Source organism: Lepidochelys olivacea, assembly GCF_965140295.1.
Source record: "Lepidochelys olivacea isolate rLepOli2 genome assembly, chromosome: 6".
Lineage (NCBI taxonomy): Eukaryota > Metazoa > Chordata > Testudines > Cheloniidae > Lepidochelys > Lepidochelys olivacea.
The window spans coordinates 37,849,019-37,865,001 of NC_140416.1; the positions used below are offsets into that span (position 1 = coordinate 37,849,019).

At 35.5% G+C, this 15,983-nt stretch overlaps 1 protein-coding gene across 3 annotated transcripts in view; it reads right to left on the reverse strand.

The window, feature by feature from the left end:
* Positions 1 to 15,983, reverse strand: part of ELP4 (elongator acetyltransferase complex subunit 4) — a 258,260-nt gene that overhangs the window by 124,837 nt on the left and 117,440 nt on the right. For 2 of the 3 annotated variants that reach the window (XM_084631195.1, XM_084631194.1), the window contains one exon: positions 14,291 to 14,397. In XM_084631195.1, coding sequence (XP_084487321.1) covers positions 14,291 to 14,397 — 107 coding nt within the window. Of the gene's footprint in view, positions 1 to 8,882; positions 9,086 to 14,290; positions 14,398 to 15,983 lie in introns of those variants that run through there. The other variant, XM_084631196.1, reaches the window with a different exon arrangement.

Below are 15,983 nucleotides of genomic sequence, written 5' to 3' on the forward strand. Positions count from 1 at the left end.
AATGCTCTTTTTATGGCCAGCAACGGGAAGACATAGGCCCAATAGCTAGCCAACTGAGAGCTGCGTTCTTTATGCAGGATGCATAGCTGGTTCCCCCACATAGCCTTAAAAAGATATCTCCTATTGTCGAGGGCCACACAGAATGCAAGAGCCCATTCTGCTTCTGCACATCCCACAGAATATTCACATAGCACAATCTTTCATTGTTCAATAGGATTTCAATTGTTTATTAATGTGGCAATATTTATTATCTCCTTATTCTGGAAAGAAAAAGGACCTTATTAAAAGAAAACCAACAAATCAAATGTATTTTCATTTACCTAATGAGTAATATGAGAAGTATATATTAGTTATGAATTAAAAGGGATGATTACTTCATCTATAATATGGTACCGAAATATAAATCTATACACATATAAAGTATACATCTTAAACAAGACAGAAGTATAAATCAAACAACTTTTAGTATAGCTTTATATGGATGAATTATTTTCAATTTTATTGGCATCAGAGTTAGTCTAAATATACATTTTAAAAATAGTTACATACTTTAATGATGCGTAGTAGTTAAATAATTAAACAAAAATCAAAATAAACAAAAATATATTTAAGACAATCTGCAGTTACTAAACACCTCTTTACTTAAGTAAAATGTAGACTCCTTTTAACTATGCAGCACTTCAGAGCATCAGGAATCTCTTGTTAGTTACTTACTGAAATATCTGCACACATTTAATATTTATGTTGCCTTTCCCTCTATCCATTTTTAAACAGAATTAAAGGAGTAGCTATAACAACTTTGACAATAAGGCTATGGGAATGTTATTTTTAGTTTAGACAATGATGCAGACAAAGCAGAAACAGCCCATGGCTATGGTACTGTTGAAGGGCAGACCTAAATTCCAACATTTCATTCTCTTTTTCTTATTTCCTTATCATAATTTCTCTCTCTGTAAACAAAACTATATTTTAACAGTATTAGGAAGCACTTAAATTACAAACTTAGCACTGGTGCATTTTTCTTAACATACATATGTCTTAATACTTATAGATGCAGGATAGATTTGCCCCCAGGTTACAGCAGCAGAACCTCATATAACTCACATTATAAAGCTTCTGGTGGCAGAAGGCCTAGCCTACTGAAGGGGTGTTGCAATAGCAAAACAAACCTACATACTGCCCAGCCCAGCCCCACCATACCTCACCTCAAAAGCATTAGAAGCACTGACCAGATGAATGTGCTGATTCAGTACATCCCCAGGGCAGCCTTCATTGGTGGACCTATATAGATAGCAGCCATGACGACAACTTTAAGCTGCCAAAGCAGGTCAAAGGTATAAATACTCCCTGCTGAACCCTAGAAATTACTTCCATTCTCTCCCCTTCCCAGTGGACACTGCAAATTCAGAAAAGACAATCTGTAGCTTCCTAAGCTAACGAGGGTAAATGGAGCCAGCAGTATTTTCCAGAATATTTGTAATGCCAGAGTTCCCCCTCCCCCCAAAAAAGAGCTTTAATACTGCCCGTACACTCCTCCCCACCCAAATGATCATGCAATTTTCAGGTTGCTCAGTTAAACACTCAAAAGGCAGGGTATGGCAATGTTAAGGTTCAACGACAGAACCTTATTAGTAATAGTAGTAATTATTTGTATTATCTAGAACACAGGAGCCCTAGTCATGAACCAGGACTCCATTATGCTAGGTGCTGTACAAATAGAGAAATAAAAGATGGCCCCCACACCAGGGGGCTTAAAATCTAAGTATAAGACAAGAGACAACAGATGGATAAAGTCAGGGGAGTCTAAATAAATAATGAGACAATACTGGTCAGCACGATAGGCAGTGGTCACTGCACATTAGCAGCTTAACTGGTATCAAGCTTTTTGTGGGCATCTAGAAGAGTTTTGAGGAGGAATTTGTAGGTGGATAATTAAGTAGCTTTGCAGATACTTATGGTGAGCACATCCCGAGTGTCAGGGGCAGCATGGCAGAAAGCATGAAATTGTTTGTTTGAAAATTTAACAAATGGGCAGTGGACATGGCATCATGGGCTGATTGGAAGAGAGCATTGATAGCTCGATAGCAAATGAGAGATAATTGGTAGGGTGGGCACTGACTGTGAAGGGTCTTGAAAGTGAATACAAGCAGGTTACGTTTGATGTGGAAGAGAACCAGTGGAGAGATTCAAAAGAGGGGAGACATGGTCAAAATGATGGGCTAGGAGAACGATCATTGTAGCAGCATTCTGAATGGATATGAGTAGAAGAAGATTGTATTTTTCAAAGCCAGAAAAAAGGATGTTGCTGTAATGCAAAATGATGAGAGCTTGGATGAGAGTTCTAGATGTGTGGATGGCTAGGAAAGGCCATCTTACAGACGTTATGCAAGATTTAGATATAGTTTGGATGTGAGGACCTAGCGAGAGGTCCAAGATGCAGAGGACACCCATGTTACAGGTCTGAGCTAGTCCTCTTATGTGTGTAGTTATATGCGGTCTTGCAAAAAATTGCAAATAAAGTGTGCAATTTCCAAAAGCTGGAACTATTTGGCTAGATGCCACTGGGACACTGTTATTCTTGACCAAGGCCAGCAGAACTCTGCTGCTACCTTAGTCCATTGGACAGACAGACAGACAGACACACACACACACACACACAGTTCCAACACTTAATGAAGCTTCTGCAGATGCTGGGAGAGGCCCCCTAAACTAGCACAGAAAAATACTCCAGTAGATATACTCAGTATTTGATTCTCTCATTCACAACTTGGTCATATCAAAGCCAATTTCCTCCAGAATAAGGACGCAGAAGAGTATTTCTAAGCCAACTTGCAACTTTCAAACTTTAGCCACTTCAGCTGTTTTTTTCTTTAAACAAAAAGTGAGAAGGAGGTAAGATTTATTTTTTCAATGTAAGGTGAAATTTATTTCTCCCCACCCAGCCAACACATACACTCATCTCACGTATATGATTGAATGGTTTTTGCTCAAACTTAAAATAAATAAATCTTATTTGGACAGAGCTCTGCCATTCAGAAAAGTCAGTCCCAAAGGTGAATGTTTCATGCAGTTATTAACTGTATTAAAATAGCACTTTTAATGGAAACTAATTTGCAACTTTAATGATAGCGCTGCTACTGCTCCCAGTGCGTGGGGGGGAGGAGAGCCTAGAGGTCTAGGAAGGAAGGTTAAACAGACAACAGCCAAAATTAAAAAAAAAAGTAACTTGATTTTGTGTGCCTTAATTTTTAGGTGCTGAACCTGATAATAAGGTTAAGAGAACCTTAAAGAGAATGATTTTCATTAAGTGTTGAGCACTCACCTTCTGAAAATCAGACTATTCAAAGCTGTCTCAGAAGTTGGGCATCCAAAATCCCTAGTCATTTTTTTAGAAGTGATAGTTACATGTCATACTGTTCCTGCTTCAAAGTGTCTGAAGTGAAGGGGTTTGTGGCCAACAGAAGATCTGAACCTTTACATGCTGACAGCATTCAAATTCAAGCTAACATTGTTAAGAGATGACATCCCAGAGTTATACTGGACAAGCAGGCCAGGCAGCCTCTGTTTAATGCAACAAGTAATCTTTGTCTCATCTTAAAGGGCCTGGTGTGCCCACAGCCAGGTATTACAAACGAACTGATCTTAAGTGATTAATGTTAACTTTAAATTGCTTAACAAGCAACCTTTATAAAATTGCCACTAAAAAATACAGGAAACGAACCAATTTTTTTTGTTTTTTTAAAGTCAAACTGGGAGACAGAAAATAGAGGTGAGAGTAATAGCAGTAAACTTGAAGTAGCCAAAATCTAAATGTATAAGTTATATGTTTATTCATGCCTTAATTATTGTCTCTTTTACCGTTGCATTGATGGGAGGATCTACTGATGGTAGCCAACAACTTTTTGGTTGAAGTTGTTGAATCCCAGAATATAGAGTTTGTCTCCATATTGCCTCTCCCTGCACAATTTATGCTAGATAAAGAAGCAATGTTTTTGAATGGTGGCTGTAAAGCAGTTTTTTTAAAAAAAAATAGCATGGAGTACCCTATCTTTTTTTTTTGTCCTGAAGTCATACCAGTTTTTGCTGTGATTCTGTCAAATCTCACAAGGTAAGAAAGGTCAAGGCTATCCTTAACACAAAAAGCTCCAAAGAATACTATTGTATTTTTGAATGAAGAGATGTTGATATTCAATAGGGGGCACTCTTTCTTCTAAGTCAGCAAAACAACACATTAGCATAGGATTAAGGAGCACTGTTCTAAGGGAGATGACACATTTTAACGAGATGAAAAATTGAGGTCTCTGACCACTTACAGTCACTCAGTATGAAAAAAATTCTATATTGGCCAAATTACAATATGGGAATTTAATTTTTTTATATCTACATTGTTGCTGAAGTTTCAGTTGGATAAAGTATTCACTACCTCTCCTTAACAATTATGTAGTGTTGTTGTGTTCTCTTAAGCAGTTGTCACAGTTCACATAAGAGGCGGTTGTATTCCAGTAATGGATGAAATGATTCCATTGTATAGTTTTCCTACCACTTTGTTGTGATGGAATCTTTCAAGCCAAAGAGTGTTATATAAAAGGGCTGTAATTAGTATTCTGAGACAGCAAGACTCTACCCTGATGGTTTCCTGAGTCCTCCTGCTGGGAATTCTGAAGCTATGTTCCCAGAATGGGTTGTTATCAACATTTAAGGCAAGTGGTATGGGAAATTCTTTTGCAATATTAGTTTTTGAATTGTGTTCTTCCATCCATTCCAGTAGACTTCCTGAATAAAGTGGTGTTGCTTATTTAGTAGGAGGAATGGGGGGCATGGATCAGCGTTCACACTGCACTCCTTGTCAGTACCCAGCCCAACCGGGGAAGCTAATGATCCAACCAGCAGACCAAATTTGGTGACGAATCCTGGTCACGTGTCCCTGAGGCATGTTGCACATACACTAAGAAGAAGTAGGTGGAACTATTCATTTTAAGTCAACAGTGTAACAATAGCCAACTCAGGTGCTAGGGACATTTGATTTTAAGCCTTTCTAGACCAAATCTCAGTATTATTTTTTCTTTCCCTTGACAGGTGACTGGGTTTTCAACTACAACAATTCTTCAATATTCTGTATAACTGACAAATCCTTTAATAGTACTTTCCCATAGTCAGTCCTCAGTTTGGGAATGTGTACCTTTGCAGGTTGTTGAATTTACTTCTCAAATATTTAGTTCCATACTATCTTTTTATGACCCATTTCTCTGAAAGAATTCCTGTACAGCTCAAAGCAATATCATTGTAGATATTGATGGCAACTTTGGCCAAGATTTTCAAGAGAGACTAATGGAGTTTAGCACCCAACTTCCACTGATTTTCAATTGTTAGGCTTCTGACAATTCATTAGCCTTCCTTTACCTAAGTTTACCCATATATAAAATGTAGATATAATGCTACTTCCTTACCTCACGGGGCTGTGGTGAGACATAATTATTGTTTGTAAAGAGAGTTGCTTGTATAGTTTATACTTCTATATTGATATTATTTAGGCATTTAAACTTTTGAGATAGGATTTTCATAAGTAGCTAAGGGAGCTCGCACTCAATTCCCATTGAGAATAAGAACTGGGTGCCTAACTCCCTTAGCTGCTTTTGAAAATACCACCATCAATTGCTTCCTGATGAGTCACCTATCCTCCCACACCAGGACTTGGGCTCAAAGATACAAAAAAGCAAGAAGAAAAGCTTTATAAGAAAACTGTGGTTAGCCACTGGCCTCATCCCCGTTATGAAGGTAGCTTGGATCAAATGAGCCAGCTCCAAAGAACCCGAATTACAATAAATGCATTGAGTTTTTCCACAAAAGGATATTTTCTCATCAGTGATTTTGAGTGGCTTAAAATCAAATTTTAGAATTTTACTGAAGTTCTATCTTTGTTGACGGTATCACTCCAAAAGTAATAGGGTTGCCTGTTGCCGGTTGTCAGGTCCTGATATTAATGAATATTAAACTAACAGGGAAAGGGAAGTCTTCCACTATTTCCCAAATTATTAAGCATATGTAAACATTTGTATGGAATATATGTTATACTAAGAGTTTGCCTACAAAAGAAAGTTAGTCTGGAATAAGACACGGTGTGAATTTAAAGAAGATTAATTATTCCTGACTAACTCCATGTATAGATACTCTTATTCCATAATGCAAGTGCCTTATTACTCTTAAACTTAATCCACTTGATTACACTAATTCAGAATAAGGAACTCTTCTTCCAGAATAAGAGCATCTACACACCGTGTCAATCAGACATATTTAATTAGGAATAGCTATTCAAAAATAACTCCCAGTGTAGATAGACATGCTCTTAGATACATAAGGTATTTTCTATTCTTACTAACAATATGTGTATCAAAGAGATACCTTTTAGTCTACTCAACTTGTTCATAATTTGTATTTTTTATATTAATAAACTGGGAATGTGTCAATGTCCTTTTTTGGTATGGGAAACACAAGATAAACGGACCCATCTATTTACAGACTGAACAAGGGCATTTCATGCTGTAGCACTGACCCGTAGTCCATTACAATATGTCCAAGTGACCTTTAATTACACACATGGCTTTGTTTCATGCTCTTCCAGTGGTGCAACACAACTACATTACAAATTGGTATCAATATTTCTAAACAAAAGAATAACTTATTTAAATAAAAATGAATGAGACTTCAGCTTATTAAAAAGGAACTGCAAAAACATTGCATTACAACATTTCAAGTGTCAAAGTATTGAGGAAGTTAATGGAAATTCTCTCTCCCTGTCAATAAACAGAAAGTTAATTCTGTTAAAATATGAAAGATACAGTATACTGCAGAGCTAACCACATTATCTAGAAGTTAGTATTTTTCAGTTTTCTGGTGATGTTTGCTACATTATCTTCATGCACCAATCTCCAAACTGACCAGTCAATATCAACCAGGACTACTTAATATTAACTGGTGACAAATATTGGCAGAATTTTGTAAACTAAAATGTCTAGTAGTATATTCAGATTCAGGAATTTCATCTTCTACTTCATTTTGCAATAATATTGTTCAGTTTTAAATTCAGTGCAGTATGAAGATCTTATTACTTGATTTCTCATGTTTCTACACATTATCAATATTCAGATTTTTTTTTAAAAGGAACTTCATTTCAAGTATTATTTTAGCCAAAGTAATGATAATTTTAAAATAATAACCCAAAACCTTACCTAAAGTGTACTGTCAGAATTTTAAACCCATTTATTTCTTGAAATTATCTGAAAGAATGTAATACATTTTTGACAGGCAGTCTTTTACAATATTGAAATCAAATCCTTGATGTCATCAAACTCTTCATATTCTGTGCCTTATTCCTGGAAGGCTCATGCCAAAATGATTTAGTTTGATTTTCTTTAACAATGGTAGGTTGGCTTGACAGCATCTGACAAAACAATTCAGTGAAGTACACTATATCAGGTAAAAAGAACCTGAACTGGCTACTAGATGAAATAGCGTAGAATGGAACATGGAGTTATGAGGGTATACATTTTGATTAGGATCTCTTGTTTAAGAAAGGTAACATTTAATTTTATGTGAAGAAAATTTCAATGCTATTATGCTTACCCTCTTTCCATCTACATTTCTAAAAAACAAAATGAATATCTATCTTAATTATTGCAGTGGGAGAAAATGGGCAGGTACATGAATGTAGCAATTTGGAGCAATTCTGGTTGGACTACCATTAATCTCCATTACAATTTACTATAGTATTTTCTTCACATGGTGTATAGCCAGAGTTCCTTGTTTCTGCCACCTTCCAGCCTCTGAGCTGAAGTGGAATCTCAACTGTGTGATGTTCAGGAGAAGGCAGGGAGCAGTTCAAGAACAGGGAGGAAGCATGCAGAACAGCCACTATGTTTCAACTGATTCCCCCAAGCCTACATGCTTCCAAAGGGGAATCAAGCCCCTAGATTGTAGCCACTACCCAAGCTTTATATCACTAGTAAATCAAAGAGCAATGTTTTCTGAAACACTCAAGAAAACCTCATAGCCTCATTGTTTTGACCAAAAATTTAAGTGAAGTGCTGTCTACACTAAAAGTACATCCATGTAAAAGGATCAAGTTACAACATGGTTGTCCTCCAGCCAAAGAAATGTCAGCTTCCATTTTGAGGTGTAATGAGACCTCAATATGTTTTAAGAATCATACTAATACTTTAGCGCAATCTTTAAAACACAGGGAGGAATGTCTTGTTTATATGGAAACTGGATCCCGCAACATGATTGTATATGCAGTGTACTGTATATAGGACTTATACCTGCCAGAAGTTCATCCCAATAAACAGGAATTTAGTTGAGTCTTTTTGATCAATACTGAGGAAATTATAACTTGACTAAGATTCCAATAAGTGATTATGTTCTGGCTTCTAACCGTTCTTATACTTACACAGTTTATGGTCTGTTTTCTTTAAAAATGTTGCCTGAAATCATTTTCATTAATTTCATTTGCATTGATAAAATAGAAAATAATGCACCTTTATAAAAAAAGTGAAATACAATCAGAATTGAGATGATCATCAGTGAAGGCTGCTCTGAGTGGAGAATTTCTTGGAGAAAGCAGCTTAGGAATAGATGATATAACTATTCAAACAGATGTAGATTTATGTATATAATATATACATAATTTTACTTTCAGATAACTATTATTCAAAGATGTACATCTCTCTGTACCTACATAGATATTCGCCATATATACTGATGACAGGATTAATTTTTCACATCAGCAAAAAGAGCTTGGCAATATGATCCTCCTGAGTCAATATGCAGTCATCACTGTTCTCAATGCATTTATGATAATAACTGCAAAATATTTTAGGGTGCCTGGTTCAGCAATATAGTGGTCTGTCAGAGTGCAGGCATGCTGAGGCTCAGAGTTCAGGTCTTGAGCTCATCCCTTCATTCCTGGGCTAGCAGAAATTGGGAGTGCTACAGGACACAGCTCCTGAGGAAGGGGAATGGCTTTGGTTTGGCTTTCAGCAATCCCTTCTGGTTAAATGAAGATGTCACTCTGGGACAACCCAGCACATGTCTAGGAAAAAAAGGGGGAGAGGAGAACACAGCAAAAAGGTTAAAGTATGGGGATTCAAGAAGAGACCCTCAAAAGCAGTGTTTCATGGTAACTTGAAAACTCCACCACGTTACAACTTTCCTAACATAATTAACGGATATGTAACATACACTGAAGTGACTATGTAGTTACAACTGACACCTGGAAGAGCTAGCCAGTTTTGGAAACCATCTCACCTCTAGTAATATAAAACTTCCTTAGGTGGTGAAAAAAGAAAGTCCATTATTTTGATTGCTGTAGGGAACTCACATATTTCTTACACACACACACTTTTCTAGACTCTCTCCTAAATTCATAACTTTTTCCTTTAGCAGCAATGGATATGACATTAAAAGAATGCACAACTGATGCCGAGTGCTTCAGAGAACAGTCTGTAAATGCCTGCCATTGAGATAGTAGCTACTTTACTGCCACAAGAGTACTCTAATTCTTTTCTATATTTTCCTCTCTTTCCCTCACGGAACACCTTTGAGCGATGTGACCCTTGAGTTCAGGAAACTCACTACTATTAGGCTATATGTGGAACTGCAGCACAGCTATGATACTGAGCTTCAAACAGAATTGTCTTTTGCACACAGGATCTAAAGTTTATCCTCTAGCTTGTGCAGGCACTATACATCCTTTAAAGCTATTAATTTTTTTTCCTATTTGTACAGGTCTGAATACAGAGTGTTTGCAACTAATAAAAGTCTATTTTTTCCACAACAATTGTAGATATTCTTAGACAAAATTTGCACAAGAAAGGAACAAAAATTATCTTGTAAATCTAATAAATGGCCATTATCTGAAGACTTTGAAAATATATCAGGTGTATAACAAAACAGTAGTAATTTAAAAGATTATTTTCATGAAGTTTCTCAACTCTAAACATTTCTCTGAATTTCTTAAATGATTAACTGTAACCATATAATAGTAGGAGTTTATGACGACCACACAATAACAAAAGAATAAGAATCTTATTCCAACTGTCTTATTAAACCAGGTAATGATGTCCTGCCAGCCAAACACAGAGGGAACATGCAAAATAAATACTAAAGTAAACAGGCCTTAAGCCGCCTAAGGGAAAGTCAGCAAGATGGCAATTTCAATCATTTGGAATAATACTAAAGCAGCCCTAGGCTTTTCTCAGAATGGAAACATGTCACTATTACCACAATATTTCAACAAATCAGAATGCAAAAGAAAGGAACACTTATGTAATCACATTGGTAGAAGAGCACTTTACTCAACATTTAAGTGGAAAAAAATTATGAAGAAATTCCCTTTATGTGAATAAGTGTAAGTGAACATAAATGACTGTAAGAAAAAAAGTTTCCTTAAAGGTCTGTAGGATTTCAAAAGCTTATCATTTAGAAACAGTTTTCTTTAATATTTTTGGTATGACGGGCTTTTAGAATGACAAGGAAGTGGTTACACCAAGAAAAACTATGATGAAGGTGAGAGGCATGTTATATGTGAAAATCTAACAAATGCTGATACAAGTTACACTCAGTTATACACAAAAAAAATGGTATTTCAAACACTATCCTGGAAAGTTTAATTAAGATGAATAAGGCTGTCATATCATTTAACTGAGAAATCAAAAAATATTTCAAATATTTGGGGAACTTACCTAATGAGTAAACTTTTAGTGTGTGTCTAGTCATGTAGCCATCTTTTAGTCAATCATCAGAAAATCAAAGGCAAATTGGCATGACTCAACCTAAACTTTAATACCGCATGATTGTGTCGTGTAAGCTTGTTTTGTGCGAGGGCTGCTGTGGTTTTAGCAGAGAGATTAACGACCGGACCTAAGCTGGCCTCCAAACCTTGCCCTGCTGATGCCTCAAGCCCTTTGAAGTCTGACCATCATACCTGGCAAAACAACAGTGGGAACTAGGCTGGTGTCAGATCTAATCAAGTTGCCTGCCTCAGCATAGCTAACTATGGGGTACACTAATTGGCCCAATTGCGGATTATACCTTTTGCTACAGATTCAAGACAATAATTTAGTCAAATGATGGTTTTTATCTCCTTCTAATTAAGATTCCAAAGTGAGAAGAAATAGGATTAGACAGGCTAACTTCAAAATTTTGTCCTTTAAAGTGGTATGCACATTAGATATGTCTACTTTGCCATGTTTAAATATGACAGCAAGTAAAGGTTTTTGGGAAAGATAAGTACAACTGTTCTAACTCTTATCAAATATAGCTAAGTTTTCCTGCAAATAATTAAGCTAAATATTTTTAAAATGAAACATGTAAATCCATAAGAACACTCAGAGTATGTATTTTAAAAGGTGAACAAATGTATCAGTCTTCAACACAAAAAAGTACTCCCCCCATGGAATACTTTTTAATCCATGTATTTTTTACAAAAACCAGAAACTCATAAAAAACTATTCGTTATCTTAGGTAAATTTTCATATACAAAAACTTTAACAATGCTAACTGTAGTAAGCTGTACAAAGTGTTACTATCCTCTTAGAAAGAATTAATTCTATTAAAAATTTGTAACATCTAAGCCTTTTTATTGAGGGCCAAACTATAGGTAGTTAAATTTATTGATGTGAAAAGCATTAGTGACTTTAAAAGTTGACACTGTGATGAAATAGGAAGTTGGACAGCTTTTTTGAGAAGATAAAGGGGCCTCCTTCACTGCACACATTACAAATGTTGCCACTTGAGAAGCAGTAGTCTAGTGATGAAAACTTCCTTGAAGCAATTTTGTCACAAGTCACATGCTGTACTTCCCTACCTCAGCATTTATAATCTGGTTTTAAAAAGATATGCTCAGGTAGAGTTCAACACCACCTTCCCAGATATGTTTAACATACTTTACACAGCTACTTTCATATTGTCTAAAACTGTAATGTATTTAAATATATATCCTCATTTCTAATTCTCCCAAACTAGACTCTACAAATGTCCTTAACCCTTTAAAGTTTATTTTGTTTTGGAAAAACTGCAATATTGATTGTAAAGCACATTGTTTGCTACCTTTTGTTTTTGCCAAAGGATTTGGAATTGACTGCTGACACATTACATTTTAACTGTAGTATCCAGTTTTGAGTGATTCTATCCAGATCCTACTTTTTTCATCAATTTATTTTTTTCTTTTTCAAAAGTGCCTTGCCTTCCAAAGCTACCCTGGTCAGTCAAGCTGTGCTTGGCCAGCTCCTTCTAATATAGGGAAGAAGAGAAGCTTATATGGATTGTAGTTTGGTGAAATGGGTAGAGGCATATCACAGTAGAATAATGATCAAAGTTGTTCAAAGAGGACTGACTTGCCTCAACTTGGTTTGCAAAAAGTTTATCCCCATCAAGAACTGAAATTATTCAAAAGGGGCCCCTATCTTAACAATGAGGGTTGAAATTATTCAAGTGGGTCATCTACCCATCTCTACAGCAACAGTTTTTTTTTTTCCAAGGGTTCCATAACACCCCTGATTCAAACTCTTTTGTCCCTTGGCTAATGAAATTCTTTATACAGAGCCTCCTGATTTAGTTTTTACAGCAATAGAAAGTGGTAACCTTAGATCTTGTGGACAGAAGAATCATCTTCTGATCCAGGCGAGAAAAATTCAAAATATTTCAATTCACAGATAAAGTAAATGTGAATTTAATATAGTAGAAAATAATGGTGCATATTTGCTTGTGTTACTGAAAAGAATTACAACTTCTGTCTAAAACCTGGCATGAATCTAGTACTGATTCAAAAAATGTAATAGTCTTTTGATAAAGTGAAATTATGTTAAAATGGTCTAAACCACTACGGTGCTTTATTCCTTTAACTGTATTCTCTAAGAAGTGGGGGAAAAAAATTGAAAAGGAATCACCTTTAAACACCTCCCCCCCCCTTCGTGCATTTGGCTTTAAGTGGCTTTTGAAGGGAGTATCTCCAGTCAAGAAACTTCTAGCTATCATGCAGAGATGACCAGAATGAAGAACTGGCTGACCGATTAACTATTAACTACTCTCAATAGGATTAGATAATTAAGGACATTGATGACCATTAATTAGGAGGAGGGCTCCTTAATTTGTCTCTTGATAGGGCCCTTTCAATGATTTATAGGTTAGGGCTACTTACAATTGTGAAGAGAAAGCAAAAAAAAAAAAAAAAAAAAAAAAGGGAGAGAACCCTTAAGTTACCTTATCAAGTGGCCAGCTAAAGAGGGCAGAGGGTCAAATAAGGGCCAAAGTGGTCACTTAAGGGTGAAGTCCCAAACACCAAAGCAGTGCCAAGCCACATTGACCGTCATTTGGAGATGAAGTTAAAAATATGCTAATTTATTGGTGGCAATTCTCTCTTTTATGGTTTCAAGCAGTTAAGACAAGTGGCTTGCTTAAGAGCTTTTCATTTGAAAAGAGATTAAACAAAATGGTTTGTCAGGACTGCTTGGCTGTTTTATGTCTTTGTTAAAAAAAAATGCTCAGACTGTACCAATGACTATCATATTATCCAAAAAGCCATCTCCCTTCTCTGAACATTTAGTTAATTAATAAATACATCAACTCTAATTGCTTAATAGTTCTACGTTCATTTGCTCTTTAGCAAGATTAAAATGAAATACATCTTTTGTATTACTCCCTTCCATCAGGACCGTCTGTATAAAGGTCAGAGGAAAAAAGTTTAAATTTAGTAGAAAATTTATTAAAGGACATTAGTGTAAGTGATACTGTGTTTAAAATGACATAAAAGAGCTAAAGGTGATTTCAGTAATGCAAAGAAAATGGTTTCTGAATACTGATAAGGACACTTATCCCTCATGCTACACACAATTTTAGGCAGCATTATACATTAAAGTCCCTCAACTGGAGTAACAACATGTAGCTATTTTCCCACACACTAACACAAGTAAGAGTAAGTCATTAACATTTAATTAAACATGCTCCTGACATCCTCAGAAATACGCATGTTATGCTTTGTTACTGAAGGTTGTGGCCTACTTCCTATGTACATTTTAAAACAAAATAAACTGTTTATGCATAATCTGATTTGGTACAACTAGAGAGACATTCTTAATTTGACTACACATTAAAAGTAATATTTTATAAAATTGTTCTAAATAGGTGAACCACAATTAAATGAACATTAACAAAAGTTAAAGTATTTCACAAAACTAAAAGATAGGAATTAGCTCCACCTTTTGGGTTCTAAATAGTGAAACAAAACTGTTTCTCTTACCTCAATGGTGAACAGCTTCCTTTTTAATCTAAAAGCAAGGTCCTTCGTGCCTGACACATCACAGATCAAGCTATTAAGCCGAGGAATCTGGTGCACATGAATCAAACCTTGTGGAAAGGAAAAGTAAAAGGAGGAAAAAATGTAAGAAAATGCTGTCATCCAGATGCATAAATTAAAGAGTCTTACAGCAGAATTCTGTATATTTACACACACTCATCCTCCCCTTTTTAAACTGCAGCTTACTACCAGGAGCAATGAAGCAAACGGTGCGATTATACTCATGTAATCAAGCAGAATAAGATAAACAGAAATCCTTGTGCGAGGAAAACTAATTGCACTTTGGTACAGAAGTACAGATGTAAAGAGGGATCTTAATACTTGTCAAAACTACAGCCGGTTTGTGTGTGATTTTCTCTTGTATTTACAGTAAGCAAATATGGCTATCACCTTGCATGCTGCCCACGGCACCACTGAGTGATCTTTATTTTATTAAATGCACCAGTAAGCAGCCAGCAAAACAAGGCTTATGGGTTACTGATAACCAGTGAAGCTGTAATGAAAAGTATTTAATTTTGCACCTTCTAAAAGTGTTGTGGTACACGGCATTTTAGAGCACACTCTGATAAATTTTAACCCCTACATCATCCCTACAAAAATGAATTTTCTACATGTAAGACCTTTACATAGCTGTTCTGATTTTTTATAACAACACTAGGTACACTGCTAGCTCTGCATTCCGTCAGTTGAAACTCAAACTGATTTTTTCTGACAAGGACGCTGGATGGTTTTTGTTCAGCCTAATACAGTGTCTGAACAACCTAGGGGTCATTTTCCACAGTTGAAAACTAAGAATATTCTACAATGCTCTCAATTACTGGCCTACATTTGATATTCACAAATTCAAGGTGTCTACATGAAAACATTGCAGAGGCAAATTCAATATTACATTAATTTAGAAGAGCTCTATCGCTTGAAAATGGCTACTGCGAGAAAAATAAATTAAGACCAGTGTGGGGTATTTTTCAAATTTTTACTTTTTGTTAAGTGGAATTACAGAAGATAAAGAGGAAAAGTTTCATACACTTTTAAATAGAGTTTTACAAATACTATCCTATTTAAAAAAGTCTTCTAAATCCTTGGGAAAATGTTATAAAAATAATCAAAAACCTCTTTTTCCATTCAATGAATTCTAAGAATTATTTACATAGTTCAAAATGTGACCATAATGTACAGGTAGAGCAGCTCCACCACAAACAGAGCTGTAAAATATAATTATACACATTTAATAAAGGGATATCTGCACCATCTTCAATCTTTACTTACTTTTCACAAGTTTAATGCAAAACTGTAGGCTTTAAAACAAAACAATAAATTTAGGATTTATTCATAAATGCAGCAATGTCATCAAAACATTCTATTGAACTTTGTCTATAGGCAGAGCCTTGTGTTATCTGCAGCGAATAATGCATCTTTTACAAAGAAATTTTCAGGAAAAGAAACCACATCCCTAAACCATTGGAAAAATTTCAATCGTATAAAATCTGATCAATTTTTAGGATTTTAGATAAAGAGTAACTATAAGAAAATAAAACCCAGTAAAGCTTTTATGTTTAGTATTATTTATTGGGACAAAAAACCAAAACGTATTTAACATGAGTTCTTAAAGGAAATACAGGATAGGAAAGGTATATAT